Source organism: Marmota flaviventris, chromosome 11 (assembly GCF_047511675.1).
Source record: "Marmota flaviventris isolate mMarFla1 chromosome 11, mMarFla1.hap1, whole genome shotgun sequence".
NCBI lineage: Eukaryota > Metazoa > Chordata > Mammalia > Rodentia > Sciuridae > Marmota > Marmota flaviventris.
The window spans coordinates 38,120,612-38,144,116 of NC_092508.1; the positions used below are offsets into that span (position 1 = coordinate 38,120,612).

Consider the following 23,505-nt stretch of genomic DNA (forward strand, 5'->3'; position numbering starts at 1 on the left):
CTGACTGCTGAATTCTAGGTTGGGGAGATATATATCTGGATGAAATTCACGGGTGAGGGCCCTAGAATAATGAGGTGCTTTGCGCTACAGTGTGTATTAGGGAAGAGCACGTGGGGGTGGGGTGGCCATATATTTCCATGGGGAAAAAAAATCACCTTTATCTGGCTGTTTCTGTATTTCCTGGCTTTTTAAAATATATATATTCCCACCTTTGTTTCCTCTTTCTCTCCATCTTTTTAAATTTGGTTCATTTTAATTATACATGACAGTAGAATCCATTATGACATAGTTGTAAAATCGTGGAATATATCTTGTTCTAAGTCAGACCCCAGTACCTCTCCTTCCCCTTCCCTCTCCCCACACCCTGTTTCCTTCCTTCTACTGATCTTTCTGCCATTTACCCATAGTTATTCTTTAAAATTAATTTATTGTGAATGTACACAATGGTGAGATTCACTGTGGTGTATTCGTGTATGTACATAGGAAAGTTATGTCAGATTCATTCCACTGTCTTTCCTTTTCCCATCTCCCACCCCGCTTCCCTTCATTCTCTTTTGTCTACTCTACTGAATTTTTATTCTTCACCCCCTCACCTTATTGTGCATTAGCTTCCACATATCAGAGAAAATATGTGACCTTTGGTTATTTGAGAAGGGCTTATTTCACTTAATCTGATAGTCTCCAGATCCATCCATTTACCAGCAAATGTCATAAAGCATTCTTCTTTATGGTTAAATAATACTCCATTATGTATATATACCATATTTTGTTTATCCATTCATCTGTTGAAGGGTACCTAGGTAGGTCCCATAGCTTAGCTATTGTGAATTGTGCTGCTATAAACATTGATATGGCTGTGTCACTGTAGTATGATGATTTTAAGTCCTTTGGATATATACCAAGGAGTGGGATAACTGGGTCAAAAAGAATTCTAAATTTTCTTCTGAAAATGATGGGATTAGCATGAATATTTTGAGAAGGAGCCTTCCCCTGCACCCCTAGAAATCATTCCGCCAGTGCCCTGTTAGAACAGAGGCAGATTCCTATATCCACATATCATATGGCAAATTGGAGACACAGAAAATACACAGCAATTGTCAAGAATAAAAAGAGAGACATCCTCCCCCTAGAAGTATTTGTTATATCCTTTTTAAAGGCTGTTCATCTCTCTCCCTAGAACCCCACTTATGCTCGCAGTGGCATATGGACATATTGATGCTGTTTCGTTGTTACTTGAAAAGGAAGCAAATGTGGATGCTGTTGACATCATGGGATGCACAGCTTTACACAGAGGGGTATGTACATATTTCTCAGCTTTCGTCGGCACTGTTTCAATGAGCTTGTCTCCTTTTTTCTTTCCCTATTTGAATTTATAGTACAAAAAAATTGTTTCATAATATAGCCAGTTAACCTCAGCCAGTCAAAAGGAAATTACAAAATCACGTGGAAGCCCGTTGTTTCCTATGATCTCAGTCCATTCAATTGAGGGAAAAAGGAATGAGCCATGTACAAAAGGCAAGGACTCTCTGTCTGGAAGGAATCTTGGAGTGAGATTACCTTCATGTCAGCTGGTTAGCAGAAGCTGACTACAGTTAAGTGTTTGAGGGAACTGCGTTACCAAACTACAAGCCCAGTTTACAAATGCTGGTGACTATTTGGTCCTTAAAGGGACCCTCAGCCCTCAAGAGTGCACCTGCTAGAACTGGGCTGTGTAAACTGGTGTAGCCCTCAAGAGGAGAAACTCCCCAACACTGCAGATATAGGAAACAAGGGTAAGAGACACCTGTGAACTTCCCAGATAACAAAATCAGGGCCCACAGGGGTCTGTGAACAAGGAAGCTGCTTCTGGAGAACAAAAGTGACCGAAAGGAAAAAAAAAAGAAAGAAATCAACAACTCATGCAACGGTACAATAACAAAAAGTACCCTTAAGTCCTGATCTTAAGATTCCGTGTTAGAGTATGATAAGTAGGTACACGAACACCTACTATTAGTGGGATTGGGTCTGTTTCTGATTATAAAGTACATGAACATTGGAGAAAATTTGCAAAATGTTTTTTGAAAAGCACAAAGGCAGAAAACCAATCTCCAGCAATCATATCTCCCAGAGATAACCACTTTTGGTGTATATGTATCACCAATCTTTTTTTTTTTTTTTTTTTTCATTCCTGTATATAGATTTCTCTTAAACCTTCAATAAGAGAGAATAGTGAAGGTACAATTTGGAATATGACTTTTTTTTTGTTTTAGTATGTTAAGGAACTTTTTTGATATCATTAAATAGTTTTCCATACCATCATTTCTAATGCTCCATTGTATGTATGTGCCATAACTTCTCTTAGTGATTACCTGGTTTTGAGTAGTCTTGCAATTTCTAATTGTTGTTCATTACAAATGATGCCAGAATATATATTCTTTGGACAATTCTTTGTACATATCTGCAGAACTATTTTTTAAAGCATACCCAAGAAAACTAAATGCACAAAAGCAGAAATCATAAACTTGCTATTTGGTAATGGTGTAAACACCCTGAAAAGTGAAAAGAAGATGAACTTTATGTTGTCATTGTCACAGTCATACTTCTTATTTTTTGGACATTTCCTGTGGGCCATGCAACAGGCTGGCGACCTTTACGTATATAGTCATACTATATAACAACGTTTCAGCCATTGATGGACCACATTTACAATGGTGATCTCATGATATTATATTGGAGCTGAAAATTTGTTATCATCTAATATTGTACTCTACCTCTTCTGTTTAGATATGTTTAGATACACACATACTTACCATTGTATTACAATTGCCTACAGTGTTTAGTATACTAAAATCCTGTACAGGTTTGTAGCCTAGAAGGAATAGACTATATAGCCTGCATGTGCATTGGGCTATACCATCTAGATTTGTGTAAGTAAAAGTACACTCTATGTTCGCACAATGACAAAATCAGCTAACACAATTCTCAGAATGTATCCCAGTCGGTAAGCATCACATGACTGTATTATCTCACTAGTCCTCACAGCAGCCTCTGAGATCATTATTTCTATTACTGTGTATAGATAAATAAAGTGAGGCAGAGAGAGGAGAATTAACATAAGTTTTACAAGGGGTAGGGAGACAAGATTTTACTCATATCTTCCTGCTTGTAAAGCTGGTATTTTCGACTATACCTTTCAGGTTATATTTGGAGAGTCAAGGGATGTTTCCAAAATGTCGATGCTCACAGACTTTTTTGGTGTAGATTTTGCTGGGGTTGTCCCACTTCCCTCCCAAGAGAGCCTGCTTCCCTGAGGGCCCATGCACAGGTGCACTTACTGTGAGCCCAAGCCTCACTCACCAACTGTCTTGCTTCCTGAGTCTTCTGCCCTTCTAAGTCTTGTTTTGTGTTTTCCTTGCCATGCACAGATTATGACCGGGCATGAGGAATGTGTGCAAATGCTGCTGGAACAAGAAGTGTCAATCCTCTGTAAAGATTCCAGAGGGAGGACACCCTTGCACTACGCAGCTGCTCGGGGACACGCCACGTGGCTGAGTGAACTGCTCCAAATGACTCTCTCCGAGGAGGACTATTGTTTCAAAGACAACCAAGGCTACACGCCGCTGCACTGGGCTTGTTACAATGGTGAGTTACTTGCATTTGACCAATCCCACTGGACTTCCTGCCCGAGGACCACTGCAATCTCAGTGGAGGCAAGAACACAACATAATGCCATAAGCCATGGTTTCCACTCTTGCTGCACCCAAGATATGTTTTTTTTGTTTGTTGGTTGTGGCCTGTTTGGTGGTTTTTAAAATAGATCCCCACCTTTGCCACCCCCATGGCTGCCCTGATGCCTTAGACCAGTAAAAGTTCACTATCCCCTTTTTGTTTATCAGTAACCTATAAATCTTAACCTGAACCTAGCCAGTTTTAATCAGTTTTAATTCTGAACTATGTATGATAACCAAGAATCCCACAAAGAAGTAAAATAATATAGCTGAACAAAAAACACATGGTGTAATAACATGTCATAATTGAATACTAGAAGATGCATGGTTTATCTTTTCATATTTCTTTTTTATGTTTCATATTCCCCGTTTGTTTTTTTGCACTTAATATTTGGGAGACTTTTAATTTTTTATTTCACTTTTTTGAATAAGAAGGTATGGGTTGTTCATTATACCATTTGAAATATTGCAGTGTCTTAAGTAAAATTAAGTTTCCATTTCCAAACCTACTTTCTCATGTGATTTAGTGTGTAACTTTCATAATTTTTCCTCTGATACTAAAAATAAATATGAACAAATGTGTATCTGTTTTTAGTTACATAATTAAACATCATTCTATAACTTTTTTTTAAAATACTGAAAGTAGTTTGATAATCTCCAGTTCTGCCTGTGTGGTCTCTTAGGTGGGGACTCATATAGGAATGGTACATGGAGATATTGCCCGAAGCAAGGTCTTTTGGGAGATTCAAACTAACTATGAAAGGGTTTGCGGTGTCTGGGACTGTTTAGGAGGAAGGGATGGATGTTGTTGGAAAGCTAGATAATTCAACTTGCCTACTCGAGGCTTCCTACCCTCATTACTTCATATGCTTCTTGATTCTCCTCAAATTAGTATCAGCTTGTCTCTTTTTAGGTACAAAAAAGGAGGATTTATGTTTTAATATTTTACGTTGTCCAATCTTCATCATTCCAAGGTAGATCATAAGGGAACTTTTGCTAAATTAGAACTGAGTTCAGTCAGGACACCAGTCTGTATTCCAAAGTCACATAAAATGCTTTCTTGCCTGACAGTTGTACAGCACTTCACAAGCCATGTCTAGGTCTTTCCTGGAGTAAAACTCCCATCCTTCTGAGACATAGGTAGGGCAGTTATTCCTAGTCCAACTTTGTATATGGGAAACTGAGGCTCAGAGATCCCAAGTAAATTGCCTTAGGTCATGTAACAAGTAAATTGATAGAGTTAGATCTTACCTCAGATTCAGTTGATGTAGAAGCCACCTGTCATTTTATTAAAGATAATTCTCACATTTCTTCATCTCCTTTTTGAAAACAATATTGTGTGCCTACTACTGGCCAGGTACCATTTAAAACACATAGTATTTTACATTCAAAGCCTTTTTGCATTCATTATCTCAAAATACTGTTTTCTACTAATCACTTATCTCCCCTTCACTAGGGTAAATGAACCTATTCGAGCAGGTGGAAGGTAAATTTCCTATTACAAATATGGGCAAATTGAGGTAGATATGTGTTAGGCATCTATCAATCAAGAGCTGAGGGTAACACAGACTCTAATCTGTTTGCAAATGAGGTGTCTTCTCTCTCTCTCTCTACCAGACCATATGGCCTTCACTGTCTGATTTGTTCATTACGTCTAAGAACACTGTGAGTCTAGTTAATAACACTTGGGCATTTTTGTTAATTTTATTCCACAGAGAATGAGCAGTCAGCCAATTTAGGAAAATTCCTAAGCTAGAAATGAACACTTAATAAAAAAAAAAAATAAAGCAGACTATGTTGAATAAAGTTTCTTTCTTGGAAACTCCCTAAATTCTTTTAATTCCTTTCAGGTAATGAAAACTGTATAGAGGTACTTTTGGAGCAAAAGTGTTTTCGCAAATTTATCGGTAATCCTTTTACTCCACTGCACTGTGCAATGTAAGTAGAAATGCTGGAAGGTAATGGTGTTGCTTTAACTCTTTTGACTACATCTAGAAAAAAAAATTGCCTTTTAGGGAAGGAAAAGCTTTTAGATTACAGATAAGACTAAAATATTCCATTTTTCTGCTAGTCTGATAGCAAAGTGTGGCCCCTAATGTTAATGATTTTCCAGAAGCTCCTTACGGAGTGCCACAGTTCCAAGGCGATTGACATACTACCTTAGGCAAACTGCAGGAAGGGGTGGGCTGAGAGGCACATTTCACATGATGTGAAGAATTCTTAAAGCACAGTTCATTTATCTGCCAAGTTTTTAAAATAAATCAGAGTTAACAACAATATGCCTATGGATATTTAGAAACACATTTTCTACCAGGAAGACTTTTCATATACTGTAATTCTCCATTATTCATATGTGGTAAGTCTTTTTTGATAAATCTAATTTCTCCTCTAATCTTATAAGCCATTGTTCAGAGAATTCAGTGATTTTAAATCAGACTTCCATTTTCAGCCTGGAAGTCCAAGAACTGAGGATACTTTATGTTGTCTGTGGGTTGCACACAATGCTGGGTCATTTGGTTGGAAAGATATTAGAGGCATAAAATAGATGAATAAAGAAAATTCTGGTGGTAAAGTCTCAGAATGACTTCAAATTTGTAGGATCCATTTCTCTCCTACTTTGGGATCTTCAAAACACTTAATATGTTAAGTGCCTTAACATAGTGTAAGTGGTATGCAGTGAACTGCTACCTGGATGCAGAGGTTCTGAAAAGGTGCTAGGCTTACCATGTGTACCACTGAAACACATACCACAACTATTGGCATCAGATTTTTTAAAATGCACCAGATTGTTAGATATACAGGATGTAGAAAAATATGTAAGGAAGGAATATGTAATTTTTTAAAGAGTGAGATTTTTTACATTAAAAACCATTTTTATTTTAGAATAAATGATCATGAGAATTGTGCATCATTGCTACTTGGGGCCATGGATTCCAGTATTGTCAGTTGTCGAGATGACAAAGGCAGGTAAGTCATCCTGAGAAGGAGTATCTTTTGTCTTTGCTGTGCAGATGCAGAACAGCCAAACATATTTTTTTAATTGAAAAGTAGTTCTGGCGTTGTGGCTCAGTAGTAGAGCACTCGCTTAGCACGTGTGAAGCACTGCGTTTGATCCTTAGCATCACATAAAAACAAAAAATAACTAAAGGTATGTAAAAAAGTTTTTAAAAAAGTAATACATAGTTTTAAAAGTTAAATATTATAAAGGTTATATAATTAAAAGAAATTTCCCTCTTAGCCCAGAACCCCCAGTTTCTTCCATAGAGAAAACTACTGCACAGTGTTCTTTCCAAATTTTTATATTCCCCTAAATATTTTCTGTGCATATCTACAAACACATAGATATATATATAGATATGTATATGTGTGGGTGTGTGCATAATTGTTTTAATGCAAATGGGAGCATTTTGTAACCATGTTCTGATTTTAGTAATCTTGGAGAGCTTTCCATGCCAGAACATACCAATTTAAAATCTTCATATTATTTCATTGAATCCATCTACAGTATTTTACTCAGCCTGTCTTCTATTGAAGAATATTTAGGGTACTTCCAATATTTTTCTATTCAAAGACGTGGTACAGTGAACATTCTCACATCTGAATCTGTACACATGATCAGGTATATATAGAAGATCAACTTACGAGTGGAATTACTTGATTAAAAGGTTGATAGCTTTTAATTTTAGTAAGTAGTGCCAAATTGTCCTGCTGAAGAAATCAACCATCCATATTAGATTTAATGTGGGTTTTAAATATTTTATTTAATCAACCAATTATCTACAAATTTAAGGTCAATTTTGAAAGTATCCATTTCAAAGAAGTTACTAGAACTCAAGATTAAATAATCACTGAAGATGCTAATTTCATTATCAAAGCCACCACATATATTACCCCCTCTCCCCATCTAAGAGGTATCATTCACATAGATGACACTTCAGTGTCTACCCTGACTGGCTTGCAGAGGTAGCTTGGTCCATAATCTCTGTAAACTGACAAATGTTAAATCCTAGACAGCACTGTGCTCATGTTTCTTGGGCAGTTGCAAAAGAGAGAACAGAGTTTGAAGGAAACTGAAGTCACGTTTGTTTGCCATCTTTAGGACACCCCTTCATGCGGCAGCATTTGCTGATCATGTGGAGTGCTTGCAACTTCTTTTGAGGCACAATGCTCAAGTGAACGCAGTAGATAATTCAGGGAGAACACCACTGATGATGGCTGCTGAGAATGGACAGGCAGGCGCTGTGGGTACGTACTGGTCAGATAGACTTTGCCTTTATGCCTATCCAGAAACCAAAAACAACAAAGGAAGAAATCAGTGTTCTTTTAGTATAGTCTTACTTAAGCCCCTTGAGTTTGCTCAGTCGCCCTCAATTCTCTGTGACTTGATCATGGGTGAACATTTTCACCGAGAGCCAACCTGCCACAGTGAAATTTCTCAACACCGATAAACCAAATATGACAACAGAATCATTTTAAGTGGAAATGATGAAACTGTAAGGACAGTTAAAGCTAAAGCCTGTCAGCCTTGGATCTGGATAGAACAAATATGGCAGTAAATTACTCTTTTTTTTTTCTTTAAAAACATTAAATATGATTATGTGAGATATCCTGCTTTAAATGTTATTGTTTTTATAGTGTCTTCTTCAAATTGCGTGTGATTAGCACCTCATCTAACTGACTCTCTTTTGGCTTTTTCTGTAGATATTTTGGTGAACAGTGCTCAAGCAGATCTGACTGTAAAGGATAAGGACTTGAATACGCCCTTACATTTGGCTAGTAGTAAAGTATGTAAATGAATTTAAAACACTGTTACTTAATGTTGTAATCATATCACTGAAATTCCATCAGTCTCAGAAATATGAAACTGTGTAACATGGCTCTTAATTAATTTTCCCAGGATGTTGTCAACAATAAGTGGAATCAAAGGGGAAAAAGAAAGGGCAGAATCACCAGGTTGATGAGAGTATGTGCCACCAGAATGAGTGGCAAGGGTTTTCTTTCCTCATGTTTGCTACTTGCCTTCTTGTCACAGTCCATCAGTCTTGATGCTGCCACTGTATCTGTCATGTAACATAGTTGGTATCACATAGCACATTAGGACCTAGACTTCTAAAAAACAAGCCATTTGGACAGGAACGGTGGCTTATAGTTTTAATCCCAGCTACTGGGGAAGCTGAGGCAAAGGAATCTCAAGTTCAAGGCCATCCTAAGCAACTCTGTGAGGCCTGGCTCAAAATAAAAAATTTTAAAAAGGGCTAGGGATATAGTTTAATGGCAAAGTACCATTGGGTCCAATCCCCCAGAGTGTGTGTGTGTATGTGTGTGTGTGTGTGTGTGCGTGATTGTGTGTAGTTCAACTTGTTCTGTTGTTCAATTTGAAGACATTGCAATAATACCACCAAAAAATACATTACTGTAAAGCAAATAACTATCCACCTACATTTCTGCCCTTTGCCCCTTTTTCATGGTGCATTATTCAATTTTTTTGTTACATAGCATTGTGTTCCTGCTTACTTAAAAGATAAACGTATGTATGTATATGTGTATCTGTACACACATACATGAGCACACACATAAACATATAGGTGTATGTATGATTTCACAAAAGGCATTATAGTATCATGCCAGTTGACACCAGTGATGGTGGTTTATTGCAACATAATTAAAGATATTAATGGTGTCACCTAAACCCAACGGTATCAGAAATGTCAGCTCTTCCTTGCATCATTTGCATTTTCTCATTTCATGCTCTGTGAAACCCAGGGAAACCACAAAAAGTGCTAGTTTCATGGAGTTCTTTACAAGAGGCAGTATTTTAGTGAATATAAGCACAGTGCTTTTCAGAATTTTGTGCAAATGGATCACCTGGGGACTTGGTTAAAATACAGATTCTGATTCATTAGGTCTGGTTGGGGTCCAAGATTCAACATCTCTAACTCTCAGGTATTGCGGATGATCCTGGTCTGTGGCCCTTGCTTAATAAGGGCTTAGAAACCATGTCCTCCTTACAAGGGCACTAGGCTTGAAGTCTTTACAAGGGATCTCTGGTTTAATAACTGATTTTTTTTTTAAAATTGTCAACCATCTATTGCCATAAGATCTAGTAATAGCTTCCTCTGGTTGAGTGAGAAAAGATGAGTTTCCCTAATCTGGGCCCCTTCATGACATAAGGCAGTAAATGATGATGAGGGATACAGATAATGGGTCTGATGGGAATACTGAGGGGAAATGGATCATGCAGTGATAAGTGAAGGTTTGAGGAAGGTGGGAGCTGGTATGTGTTTTAAAAGTAATATTGAAGGATTTAAAGGTACTCTTAATTTCTGCTTTACCAGCTGACCTAGCTAAACTAGCATCTGCTTTAGTCTAGACATTAATTCTAAAAATTATCTTGGAAATATTAATGTTAAATATGAGTACTTTAGATCAGATTTATGTTAACCCAAATCCTAATAGATTTAATGGAGAATCTTAGAATATCTGGAGTCCCTTGACATTTTAGAAAAAAAAAATGACTCAGAAAACAGCCCTGAAGAATGCTTTTTAGTTAGAGGCAATTCAGTTTCAATTTAAAGCATAATGAAGTAATTTTTCAGGAAATTCACTGTCTCCCTCTCATGTTTCTTCTTATTCTTTTTCTTTATTAGGGTCATGAAAAATGTGCCTTGTTAATACTTGACAAGATACAAGATGAGAGCCTTATTAATGCAAAAAATAATGCACTGCAGACGTAAGTATAACTACTAAAGTTTGACCCAGAGTTGTAGACATGTGACAAAATGTAAGAGCCTGCCATGTGCCAGGCAGGCTGTGGGGGACACCATGATGAAAGATGGAGGCCAGGCCTGGCTTCCCCTTCATGAAGATTACAGTCACATGCCTGCAAATGCTGACTAGCTAGACAATTTTACTCAGAATTCTTATTTTTATATTCCTTCTCAGAATTTTGTGAGGCCTTTGTTTCTCTTTGCTGATATTTCTGTGGTAACATTGTAAATTTAATGAGCTATTAGAAAAATCTTATGGGCTTACGGGCTGACATATTTGGGGAAACTATTTGTATTATGTATTAGCATTATGTATTCTGACTGGAAAATGACAGTTTTATAAATTAGATTCCAAGAATACATTTGAAGAGTTTCTAAGCTATTTGTCTTAATTATATTTTAATATAATTCAGTGTAACCCTCAGTGTGAAGGATCTAAAAGCTGCTTCATTTTCTATTTTAGGGAATTACTTATGCATTTGTTTTAAAGGCAAAAGAGTACTTGATTTTTTTTTCATTTAAGATTCTTAAGCAATATATAGCACAATATGCTGAGTTTGACATTATACAATATGTAAGGTATCATACATTCAGTTGAGCACCTCTGTGCATTTAATAATAATGAGACTTAAGAGTGTATGTTAATACCAGTCATATTGATAAAGAATATGAAACAGCAACTCAGATTCAGAAGTAGAAATCAGGCAATAAAGAACCTTCTTCAAAACACACCAAAACTTGAATTCTTCCTTTGTCTTCCTATCTACTGCCGCTGAGATAGTTTGTGATGCAGAGGATTTGTAATATCTGTAGGGAAATCTGGGCAAACACGTAAGAACAGTTGGATCATTAGCACCTAGAAAAGATCTGGCCAACACATATCTTTTTTTAAAAAAATAAAAATGTCCATGTACTATTTGTAGATTGTTAACTACGTATTCATTTTAGTGACTCAAACTAACCAAAATACTGTATTTTCATTGTGTTAGTTTTCCTTTACTAAATAAAATATCTGTGATAATTAACTTGTAAAGAGAAAATGGTTATCTTGGCTCACAATTTGTGAGGTTTCAATTCATGATCAGTTGGCCCCTTTGCTTTGGGCATGATAGCATATCATAGCAGGGAGCATGTAGCAGAACAAAGCTGTTCACTCATGGTCAGGACAAAGGAGAGGAAGAGGAAGGGACTGGGTCCCACAGTCCCCTGGAGGATATGCTTCCAATGACCTAAAACTTCCCAATAGACCCCACCTGTTCAAGGTTTCACCACTATTTTAGGAAATTACTTATGCATTTGTTTTAAAGACAAAGGAGTACTCCAATTTTTTTTCATTTAAGATTCTTAAGCAATATATAGCACAAAATGCTGAGTTTGCACCAAGCTAAGGACCAACACATAGGTCTTTGGGTCCATTCCAGATCCAAACTATAGCACCCATGCAAATTTATATTACAACTGATACTCAGTATTGTTTTGTAGACCACTCCATGTTGCAGCACGCAATGGCTTAAAGGTGGTAGTTGAAGAGCTGCTGGCCAAAGGAGCCTGTGTACTTGCTGTAGATGAAAATGGTAAGTGGAAAAAAATAAATAGTTGCTGCAGGTACCTTCCTTATGCTGGTTGAAGCCAGAGGAAACTAGAAAGATAGGAGCTAGTTAAAAAGGCAATAAGAACACTCTCCTCCTTGAAAGTTCCATGTTTTAAGAAATCAAGCCAGGATAATCTGTCCTGTCTGTCTTTTTGTAAAACACATTGTCTAACTGTAGACCACCAGTACTGTTCATTTTGCATGTAGTGTCAGCAGCTGATCCCTAACTCCTCAGCATGGTAGTTGAACATTTTAGACACACTAAAAACCTTTCAACTTGGCATTTGGAATTCCAGCTGCATATGCTGAGGAATTAGAGATTACATGTGTCATTAATGCATGCTCAAGGGCTCAATGAAAACCTATATCCTTTATTTATTTCAGTTCATTCTGAGATCAACACTCCCTGCCTTTTTTTAAAAGTATAGATCAGAACTCATATTCCTGGTAATATGGAAATTTGGGGAACATGAGTAAAATTTTATTGATTAATATCTAGGCTTGAAACCTTCTCCTGATCTATGTAACATTCCTTTTTCTAAATGAGCTACTTCTTGTCAGAAGCTTTCTACTCTGTCTGCTTCCTAAGAAAATTTGAAAACTAATGAATACTAGAATTGCACTAAACTACCATTTCAAGCACCAATGCCTCTTAACCTTGAGGAGCAAAAAGGAACTTCTGGATATTTATAAATTAAGTAATTTTTTAAATGTGGCATTTAATTAAAGTATTATAATGTATTAATATAACTCAATTAACTGCTTATTACAGGTATTGGAATTAGCAGCTCATGCCTATTTCTCAGAAGTAAGCAGCCATACTGACATCATTAGCTAACTCTTATTAGTTTTGGTTTTGCAGCCCCATGTATCCTAGCATGTACCCTGCTCTATCCCCAACCCGACTCATCTAGGAAGCAAAGAGAGTCCTCTGCTCCTCCATCTCCTCTCACCTTCCCTTACCTTCTTTTCACCACTGTATACCTTAGGGTTGGCACGGAGAAACCTGCAGATTTTCTCCAAAATGACCAGAGAGATAAGAAGTGATTAGTTTTGCTTCTCTCTAGCATAAATCTGATGCATCTAAGGTTTATTTGGCCTGCAGTGACAACATTAGGAACAAGAGCCCTGGGTCAGAGGAATATAGTCTGCCTATCTCAGAGATTAGTTGCATCCCAAAGACCTGGGAACATTTGGGGCAGTTTTGTACAGCACTGCAATAATTCCTTTCCTGGTCACTGACCTTTGTGAGATGGAATGCTAAGATACCTGTTCATTCTTGTTTGGTTTCACACCACAAAGAGGAATAATCTCTTAAAGGCTGAGGGGGTAGGGAATCAGGTCAATGGATGGCAAACAGAACATCTGAGTTTTATTGAACCAGTTCCTCTGAACACCTGAGTGAGTACAAGACTCATTGTGTAGTGGGAACTTTTGCCAGCAGAGAGGGTAGCTAAGCCTTTCAGGCCAGCAGAGTAAATATTGGATAGGGTAGTAATTAAGTTAAAGAATGAAACTACCTCCCAAGGCACCTGTTTCATGTGTTGAGGCAGTTTTCTCATCTGGACTGGACTCATGAAATATAAATGATAGCAATGGCATAGCTCTAATTAGGGCAAGCATAGATTTTTCCCACATCTGTTACATTTCAGATTTGGGACTTTGTTATGTGGGGTGGCTACTTTTTTAAAAAAAATTCTGTTATATTTCTCTTAAATGGTAGTTAATTGTTAATCACAGATCGATTAGTGCTCTCCTGTGTCTGATCTATCCAAACATTTCCATCTTTCTAAAACCAGTTAATTAATGTATACTTTATGTAAAATAGATATAAAGTGACAAAACTGCATTAGTCATTTTGACAGCCATATAATTCTAACTTGACACATGGTTACCTACCATGGAAAGTCATTGTTCTCAGAATGAGAGTCCCCCTCAGGCCCAGGTCTGAGGCTCATGGTGTGCGTGTGCTCTCAAGTAGAAACATCCTCCTGGTTGTCCTGTTGCTGTTTTCTGTGGAATCATGTCCTACCCCCGCCCCCTCATGTTTCTGTTCACTAGACGAAGGCTGGAATTCTGCCTAACTTCAGATAATATGGTGCTTGCTATAGTTGTGTGAGCTGAAAACAATCACCAAAAAACCCCCTCCATAGAATGTCTTCCCCTCCCAACCCCTCCAGTCTCACCCCTAGCATGACTTGTGGGAATAACTCCTCCTTTGACCTGGCATGAATGCTAACTCAACATACATCTCCACCCGTGAGCTCATGGGAGATGTACTGTGGAATGCTCACACCTCTCTGGACCCCAGGACTAACCTCTGCCTTGTCTGCGTTTACGCCCAGGTCATACCCCGGCCCTGGCTTGTGCTCCTAACAAAGACGTGGCTGACTGCCTGGCCCTCATTTTGGCTACCATGATGCCTTTTTCTCCTTCCAGTACAATGACGGCTGTCAACTTCGTTTGTTTTAAAAAAGACAATTTGAGCAGGACGACCCTCTCCAATCTGGGGAGCATGGTTAGCCTGTGCAGTAACAACGTAGGCTCGGAGGACGGGTACAATGAGAACGATTCTGACTCCGAAACCTTTTGACTTTGGACGGTAGAAGCTTTTCCTTCATCACCTGTGTTGGAGGAAGGGAAAGAAGCTTGAATTCCATGTTTATGCTGTACTCAAGTATTATTGGGGGCCCGAGCTTCCAGAAGCCAGTAGAGAAGGAGTTGATCCAACCTAGGCAGGGCAGCTAGGCTGTAGGGTGAAATACACACACAGATGGGCTCCGATTTTGTTTAGTTTCATGTTTTCCTTAGATCTAAGATATTTCTGTGAAAGTCTACCTCTCATTTTAAGTAAGGAATTAAAAAAAAAAGGATTTGATTCTATTTCTTGGGGATAAGGCAACAGAGAGGCAACTGTTCACTATAAAGAATTTTTGTGTGTGTGTACTCAGCAGTGAGTTTTCAGAAGTATATCAATGTGACATTCATGTCCCCTGGGAGGGGAGGGAAGAAGTGGATAGGAAATGCCTCAAACCTCTTCTCACTCTGATGTTTACTTCCTCACTAGAAGCCAAAGGTAAAGATGTTCATCTTCAGAAATAATGCCTATAATAGTCTTTTTAAGGGAGTCCAACTATTCCTATCCTCTCTATAGTAAGCACTTAAATATCCAGAACTTCTTTCTGAAGATCTTTGTTAAAGTTGCCAGATGAATGAACTTGCTTTTTTTTTTTCATTTAACACAAATACGGCACCCAGTGTTCCCCCATAACATGACTAATTTTCCCTCAAGTGATTGAGCCCAAATCTATCTAATAACATTGAAGGTGAAAATTATATTGCGCCAAAACTTTGAGGCAATATGCAAATTTAATATGAAACTATCCTCTGTTAATTTCTCCTTAAATCAAAATACTAACTTTTTAAAAAAGTTTGAATTGTCAGCATTGTTCATCAATAGTAAAATGTTAAATGAGCTTCTCAGTCAAGGTCATGCCAAGTGAGTGGAAGTATGACTACAGAAGGGAACAATGAAAGTGAAAGCAGAAAGTAGAGATGGGTGATATGGAAATTAAAGCCAATTGCCTGTTGTTCCATGATGAAATCAACATAGTGAATACTGTGTCTACTCCCTCTGCCAAAGCTTCTAGGTCAAATGGACCCCGTTCCGCACCTGGAACAGCTGTACAAAAAGAAGAATGAGACTTTAAAAATTATGCACACACACACACACACACATATCTGTGTATATATATATGTATGTAGCTCATCAGCCAGCTATATGTGAGGACCAAAATGCTTCAGTCTAAAGTGGAAGATTTAAATTTTTTTCCTTCAAAATGAAAGTGAGAACTGTAGTAGCTTTTCTATGGAGTTAAAGTGTAATCTTTTTGTGTACCAGTCTTTGTTGTATTTTATATTTCTTATGACACAGATTTCTAGTTGATGGCTTAACATTTGTAACTGATGATGTGTTGACCACAGTTTATTTTTTTTGTCAAACTAGAGAAAATGTCTGTATACTTTTGATGTAAATGTGTTTATATTTATTTGAAATGAAACAAATGCCGAGGAAACTGTTTGTTCCTTGTTTTAATTGTTATGTATCTTATTTGGAATAACAAAAAAAAAATAGAAAAACACCCTTGACCCTGGGCTAGCCAGCAGCCCCTGGTCCAAACCCAGCATTTCCACTGCTAAGGTTTCCAGTCCACCCTCAGGTTCATGCATCACTCAGTCCCAGTCTGCAGCCAGCATAGAGTGTGTAAGACATGGCCATCCACATGCTTTCTGTAAGACAAAAGCTAAAGTGTATAGTGGGTCATATACACAAAGGTGGGCCAAAGAGAGACTCAGAAATTACCCTGAATACACTGAAAAATCTTACCTGGTCCCCAACCCTAATGGGAAATGATGTCAGCGTGGGCACTGTGCCAAGAGAAGAAATCAGAATCACCAGCCCAAGTGCTATATTCCCCTTGAGGAAGAGACAGGAAAGAAATGTGTTGCAATAGGGCAGTACTAGTCAACATTTTATAATAAGTTCCATTTTCACCCTGGAAATTTCTATCTCACAGTGTGTGTGAGATATTTTCCAAAACAGTGTTCTATCATATCTGAATCAAACACAGATACTGTATTATTTTTTTCTTCTAACTGTAAAAGACTTTATTTAATCTTACTCTTTTAATATCCTGGATTTAATTAAAACTCATGTTGAGTTCTTCACACATGAGAACTTGTTCAAAGGTCTTACAGAACCGTTATTAATTTCATCAAACATTTTCAACACCGACATCATTGTTTTTTAAACTCGGTGTGGTATTTTCTCTCCTTCTTCTGTTCTTTTGTTTACAGAAGATGAATTTTTAAAAATGTAAACAGATTGCTAATGAACAATAATGACCTATCTTTACCAAAACACTGAAAACAAGGGAGCTCCGATATTGAAGAGCATGACACACTGAGGTGTCTTTTTCTAGAAGTGAATGGGAGTCTTACTCGGTTGGTATTTAAAGCAGGAAATGAAATGCCTGTGTTAAATAGCAAGGCAGCATTAACATTTTTCCTGTAGAGTAACAGAGAGTACGTGGATCTTTTCAGCAAAGCAGTGACCTACCTTGAGGCATTATCTCCGTGGAGCTGCATTTTGACTTTTCCTCACTGTCTTTCTGATAGAAGGAGGACAAAGGAACAAAATGAAATCATGCTCACAATGAACTGTTCATTGAATCAGTATAGATCTCTTTCTCCTTTGTTCTCCCCACTTCTCCTTCATAAGAGAGACCAAATATTTTTTTTTAAGAAATGACTTTAAAAACTGTAATTTCTGTGTGTTTCAAATTACATCTTTTAGAAATAAGATTGTTTGCAACATAGCTTTCTAAGAAAAAAACAAAAACAGAAAATGTGTTTTTTAGTCTTACATGCTTAGTGCTTTTACCTAAATATGTTATTTTTAGACTGTATTTTAACCACAGCCCTGTGATCATGTTTCATTGCACTTACCGATTCGCCAGTGTCTGCCTATCTTTGGTAAATACATCATTATCTCCAAATTGCCTAAAACCTGCTATGATTCTACAGTAAATAGCTCAGGGGATTTCTATTTATCACTACTAAAAGGGCACCATAGTATGTTTTGGTACTTTAGGCAGTAAACAGCTGCTTGACTTATTGTTTTATTATTCAGTTAGAGCAGAACATCAAATGGATTTGCTGCACTAGTTAATCTTTGTACTGTTGAGCAACTTGGTTTGCTTATCTGTTGTGTTGGTTGAAAACTCATCCCATTTTTTGTCATGTGAAATGAAGTTAGAGTGCCTTTTTATATTTGTATATTCTGAAAACGTTATGTGAAATGTTTTGTATTTTTTTCATTTGAGTGTTATCAGAGCAATATAATACCAGTGAGTTTTCATTGCAACCTTTCTTTGAATGTATAAAGTGTCTTCCCCTCCCTTTCCCCTTTTCTCTGCTTTGAAATGAAAATGCTAAAGTTTTCTATAGGAATTACATTTGGTTTTGCAGTGCTAAAATGCTTTCTTCTTACAAAACTGTAAACCATAGGTCAGTATTATAGAGGAAAAGCGTTTTGAGATAGTGACAATCTGAGCGTATGTATAAAATGTAATTCTATGAGTTTCTTATGCAGTGATATAAAGATTCAATGCAAGTACCTTTTGTTTAGTAGTTTTGTCTACATTCTTTATGCTTTAGCATGTGCAATATATCTTTACAATGCACGATGATACAAATTTGGTGCCAGTGTTATATTTTGCATAACATATTTGTAACAGTATAAAATATTGTTTGATGATTTCAGTGGGATTTTGTCTGTAATGTTTTCTTATGTAAATTGGAGTTAAATGACTCTGGTAAATGTCATGACTGTAAAAATGAGGAAAATTGTTTTTAGTTCAGTGAATGACTTTGAACCAATCTGAATATTCTCAAGCACAGTTTGATACTTTTGCAACTACTGAATGCTCTAATAACGTAATGAAGTACTTAACTGTAATATACTATGGAAATGCATTCAGATGGTTATTTTTACAAATAAAAACGGTACAAATATTGTTGCAATTGTGTTTTCTTTCATTTTTCCACCTTATGCTTTTTTCACATTATGCTGATTTAAATTTTGGTCTTCCCTTTCAAACCATAGCAACATTATTTACACTTTGAAAATAATCAAGATAGAAGTGTATCTCCATATTTGCAATTTCTGTGTGTGTTATCACAATTAGATTTTTTAAAAAGTCAAAACACGTATGTTTGTTTCTTATATTTATTTATGCCTCTAAAATTTCCATAAAGGACTGGAGCTGGCTTGCAACAAAAGACATGTGATAACCTACCAGTGGAAAAATTAAGACAGGAAAAAAGAATACAAACACATATGGGACACAGTAGCTGTGACTGAACTTGAGTTTTCTCTAAGCTTCCTTGCAGCTAAGGAAAGAAGGAAATATGATCAGTTATATGTCTGCATATATCAGAAAGGAGGAAGCCTACTGTACCCTAAAAATTTTAAAACAATCAGTTTATCTTTGTTGCTTTCACCATTACCCTGTAGCTGCTTCATAGCAACACAAGAACCTATCTGTCTGTACTATCTTTGAAGGTATCCATAGATATTCTATCTCCATTTATCTCACCATCTAAAATTTCTCCACCTGAGTAGTAACTGCAGGTAAAGTCCATGGGGAAAACCTCCTGATGGAGTTTCCAGTTAATGAGAAAGAGATTTGGGGGTGGAGCTTAGAATAAAATATTTGCAGTTCTTAAAGTCCACTCCAGTTTCAACACCAGCGTTTTCTTGAAGAAACTGAATCCCAGAGAAGTTAAACAACTTGCTTAAATTTGCATAGTATCTGCCAGAAACCTTTCCTGGAGAAGCTCACAGCATGGCAAGTTGCCTCATGGCAGCAAGCAAGACACAAGTGTCTGTTCTTTGTAACTGAGTCTCAGAAGTGATATGTCATCCTTTTCCCTATATTCTATTCATTGAAAAGAGTCTGTACTTGGAACTCTACTGGAACTACACTGTTCAAACAGTGGGTACTCAAGGACAGAGGATTACCAAAGGGAGTAAACACCAGGAGGGAGAAATTTATGGAGCCACTTTTGAATGGTACATACCACAATGGTCTATCACAGTGCCCCCTGAAGGTCAAGCATCATTCTTGAATGACTTCTTCCCAGTAATGGCTCAGGAAATTATTTGCTTGACTTCCTAAATTCTCCCTTTCAAAGAAGTATATTAACCTCCTCTAATTTTACATGTTCCTTCATAAACAAATAGAAAGGGGATAATGGCCTCTTTTGCAGCAATTGTATTGTTGAACGTTGATGTGTCACTTTGTCTCCAAACTGCTTGTCAAAGGATCCCTCTCTCTCATTCCATTCAGCAGGTTTAAATCCCCATGCATCTAATCCTGACTTAACACACTTAATGCATTCCAGAATTAGCTTGCAAGGCACAAAAGCATTAAGCTAAAAGGCTATTAACATATCATAAAAATATTGTGGGTAGAAGTGTTTCATGAATTATGTCTTTAGCAAATTATATACAGAAGGTACATTTGCTGTAAAATATAAAGCAAAAAATGACTGTGCCATTCCATTCATTAATTCTCAGTCCTCTTGGGGGAAGTGATTGAAAATGTGTGGGCGTTTGTGGTGGGAAGGGATTGCTACCAGCATCTACCATTCTGGGCCGAGAAACACCAAATATGCCACCCAGTCCAGTAACCAACCATCACACCCACAGGGCCAGTGCTCCCCTACCCCTCTGCTCCTCTGCTCTCTCTCCTTCTGTTTCTGAACCATTTCTTCATCAACTTATTCTCTTTGAAGCCAGTCATATTTCTTTATGTATTTCCATAAGGAATTGCCTAAACATGCTCCAGTATGCAGCCCATCATAAGGAGAACATACAAGCTTAAGAAGGAGAACATGGAGGGCAATGCTGAACCCATGTGCCCTAGTCTTTCCAGCAGAGATCACACGCTGGTAAGTGGACAAGAGAAAAGTTCTGCATGAACTCAAGATAAATATTTAATTCCTTTATTAACAGACACACAAATGTTTGCGTGTGTGATAGAGTTTATTAGTGACCCTTTCAAGCGCAGATGCACCAGAGAGGAAAGCAATCCAAAGATAGTTAAGGAGAGAAAAATGAGGGGAGAAAATGGAGGGGGAAAAATTTAGGCAGTAGCTGGAGGAGAATGTTGAGATAGGAGATGTAGCCTATTAATGGTGAGAGAAAGGTGTAAGAGAGAACAGGAAGAAAATGTGAAGAGGGATGGGTGATTTGGAAGATCATTTATAGAGCAGTAGAGGATTGCTGAGTAGGGTTTAGTACACCTGAGATTTATAATCTTTAATTGAACATATTAGTCATCTTGGTGAGGTGTTTTTTTTTTTTTTTCCATTAGCTATTTGAATGCAGGAATGGAGTAAGTAGAAAGTAGAGTTTAACCAAGGATAGAGCTTTGCAAAGTGAGTCCAAGGAGAGGGAAAGGAATGGAAACTTGGTGCTTTTAATAGATGTGATTCTATGGTTCATAGATTGAGGGAGATGATGAGTAGTAAAAAAGAAAAAGAAAAAGGTGGTACAATCAATGGAATTGTTGAGTTGTAGCACCAAAGTCAAACTAGATGCGGGGTGCTCAAGATAAAGATTCAGAGGTGGTACAGTTTTCATGGTGACACAGCCAAAGATCTCATCATGGGAATGGGTTGGTAGCTGAGGATGATTTGGGGGGAAAAGCATTGGAAGTGAAAAAAAAAAAAAAAAAAAAGTCAAAATCCGGGCAGGTCAATATGACAAATGGTTCAAAAGCCATCAGAGAATTTCAACAAAACTGATGAGAAAACTTAACCACTTCAACACATCTATTATCCAGGCATTTTACTAAAAGTAGACACATACTCAAAGCTGATTTATTGTGGGTCCAAAGTTTGATTTCGAGATTAGGATAACATTCTTGAAGAAGTAATGGTGGTCAAATGAATTTTTGTTAAAAAAAAAAAAAAAGACCTTGACTATGACACAATGACAGGTTTTATGACCATATGGTTTAGACTAAATGTGTTTATCAGGCTCTCCAGAAAACATGACAGATGGCTAAGAGCTGCAGAATGAACAAAAGGAGCGTATGGATCACACAAATATCTTGAGATAATAATGAAAAATTGACTACTTCCCAGTGGACTTTCACAGAGAACAAAACATTAAAATCTTTGGAATTCTGTATTGCTCTTTAAGTGAAAACCAAGTTTACTTCAAAATATTAACTTTTGCTAAAAAAAAAAAAATCTCAATTTTTAACTAAAAAACAGAAAACTAATTTGGGTTTATAATTCCCTTTTGGATTTCTTTTTCTTTCTTTCTTTTTTTTTTTTTAAAAAGAACGATTTCTTCATTTCTAATGCTACATTTCTGTTCCTTAAATCTTAACTCTGCTACATATTCGCACATGTATGTACACACATACTTATGTACGTGTGTGTATATATATGTATGTTTTGATACATAATATTCTTTGTCAGGCCTGAGATCGACTCCTTGCTATTTTATTATTACTTCAAGTCTGTAAAGATTTTGTTAGAGGAACGGTACCTGCTAATTTATTGATTTTCTGCTTAACTTCATTCACAAGGGACTACCTATTAGCATGTAAATTTTGATTAGGCTGCTGGACCCATTTCATTTTGGCATCAGTGCTAAAAATGCTGATAAGGGACCCAGTTGGTGCCATCTGGGGAGCTGACTTTGTGATGTCACAGCTGACACTAGAAATTAGACTGAGAAAACCAATTAATTTCCCACAATGCATTTCAGATGTTTAAAAAGAAAAGCCTTTGAGGGTGCTAATAATAACCCCTAGAGATAAGAATAGCTCCTGTAGTGTATATGAATGATCCGTCCTCCTCATCTTTGCTGCCAGCCTCGTGACTGGAGAGTAAGCTGGAGGGTGCTGAGCAGAGGACATTCTTGCTATGATGTTGGTTGTAACCAGACCTTTTGTACCCCAAATGAAAATCACCTCATTAAATTACTCAAGCTGCTTTCCACTTAGAGTGAGTAATGAAAGGAACTAATGCTCCCTCAATGCTTATGATGTGCCAGGCTCCATTCTGAGTGCTGTATATCCTTATGGGAGCCCTAGGAGATAGGTATTATTATCATCCCCAAGAATACATAGGCTACTCATGGCAGATCTGGGATTCAAACCTAGTCAAGGTGACTTCAGAACCCATAATCTTAACTCTGCTACACATGCATGCACACACACACACACACACACACACAGGTGTATATATACACATACACATATATATGTATATATGCACATACATATATACACACATTTGTACTTATATAAATATATATGTGTGTTTGTTTTAATCCATAATCATACTCTGCTACACACACACATATTTATACAAAGTGTAAAACAAACTGCTTGTTGTCATTTTTCCCCCTTTTTCTAGCCTGTTTTTCTGTTTTGTTTTCCATTTTGTTCTTATGTTTTTGTTTGTTTGCATTTGTGGTGCTAGAGATTGAATCCAGGACCTTGCATGTGATAGGTAAATGCTCTACAATTAAGCTACATCCCCAGCCCTTTTTATTTTGAGACAGGATCTCATTAAGTTTTTAAGGCTGGCCTTGAGCTTGTGATCCTCTTGCCTCAGCCTCCTGAACAGCTGAGATTACAGGTATGAGCCGCCACGCCCAGCTGCTTTTCTGTTTTAACGTTAACAATTGCCTGGCCTTTCTTCTGTGTCAGTAAGTAATGGTACTATCGTTTGGATGAGGAAAGTCCCCCAATGCCCTCGGTATTAAAGACTTAATCCCCAGGTTCTGGGGCTGTTGGGAGGTGATGGAACTTTTAAGAGGTGGAGCCTAGTGGGAGGTCTTCCTGTTATT

General features: G+C 37.3%; 1 protein-coding gene across 3 annotated transcripts in view; it reads left to right on the forward strand.

The window, feature by feature from the left end:
* Ankrd44 (ankyrin repeat domain 44) overlaps positions 1-18,650 on the forward strand; it is a 298,968-nt gene extending 280,318 nt beyond the window's left edge. For 2 of the 3 annotated variants that reach the window (XM_027924996.2, XM_071618968.1), the window contains 9 exons: positions 1,178-1,295; positions 3,405-3,621; positions 5,558-5,645; positions 6,591-6,674; positions 7,807-7,952; positions 8,409-8,491; positions 10,355-10,437; positions 11,957-12,048; positions 14,411-18,650. In XM_027924996.2, coding sequence (XP_027780797.1) covers positions 1,178-1,295; positions 3,405-3,621; positions 5,558-5,645; positions 6,591-6,674; positions 7,807-7,952; positions 8,409-8,491; positions 10,355-10,437; positions 11,957-12,048; positions 14,411-14,658 — 1,159 coding nt within the window. In that variant the 3' untranslated portion in view covers positions 14,659-18,650. The remainder of the gene's footprint in view (positions 1-1,177; positions 1,296-3,404; positions 3,622-5,557; positions 5,646-6,590; positions 6,675-7,806; positions 7,953-8,408; positions 8,492-10,354; positions 10,438-11,956; positions 12,049-14,410) is intronic. The other variant, XM_027924997.2, reaches the window with a different exon arrangement.
* The last annotated feature ends 4,855 nt before the right edge of the window (positions 18,651-23,505 follow it).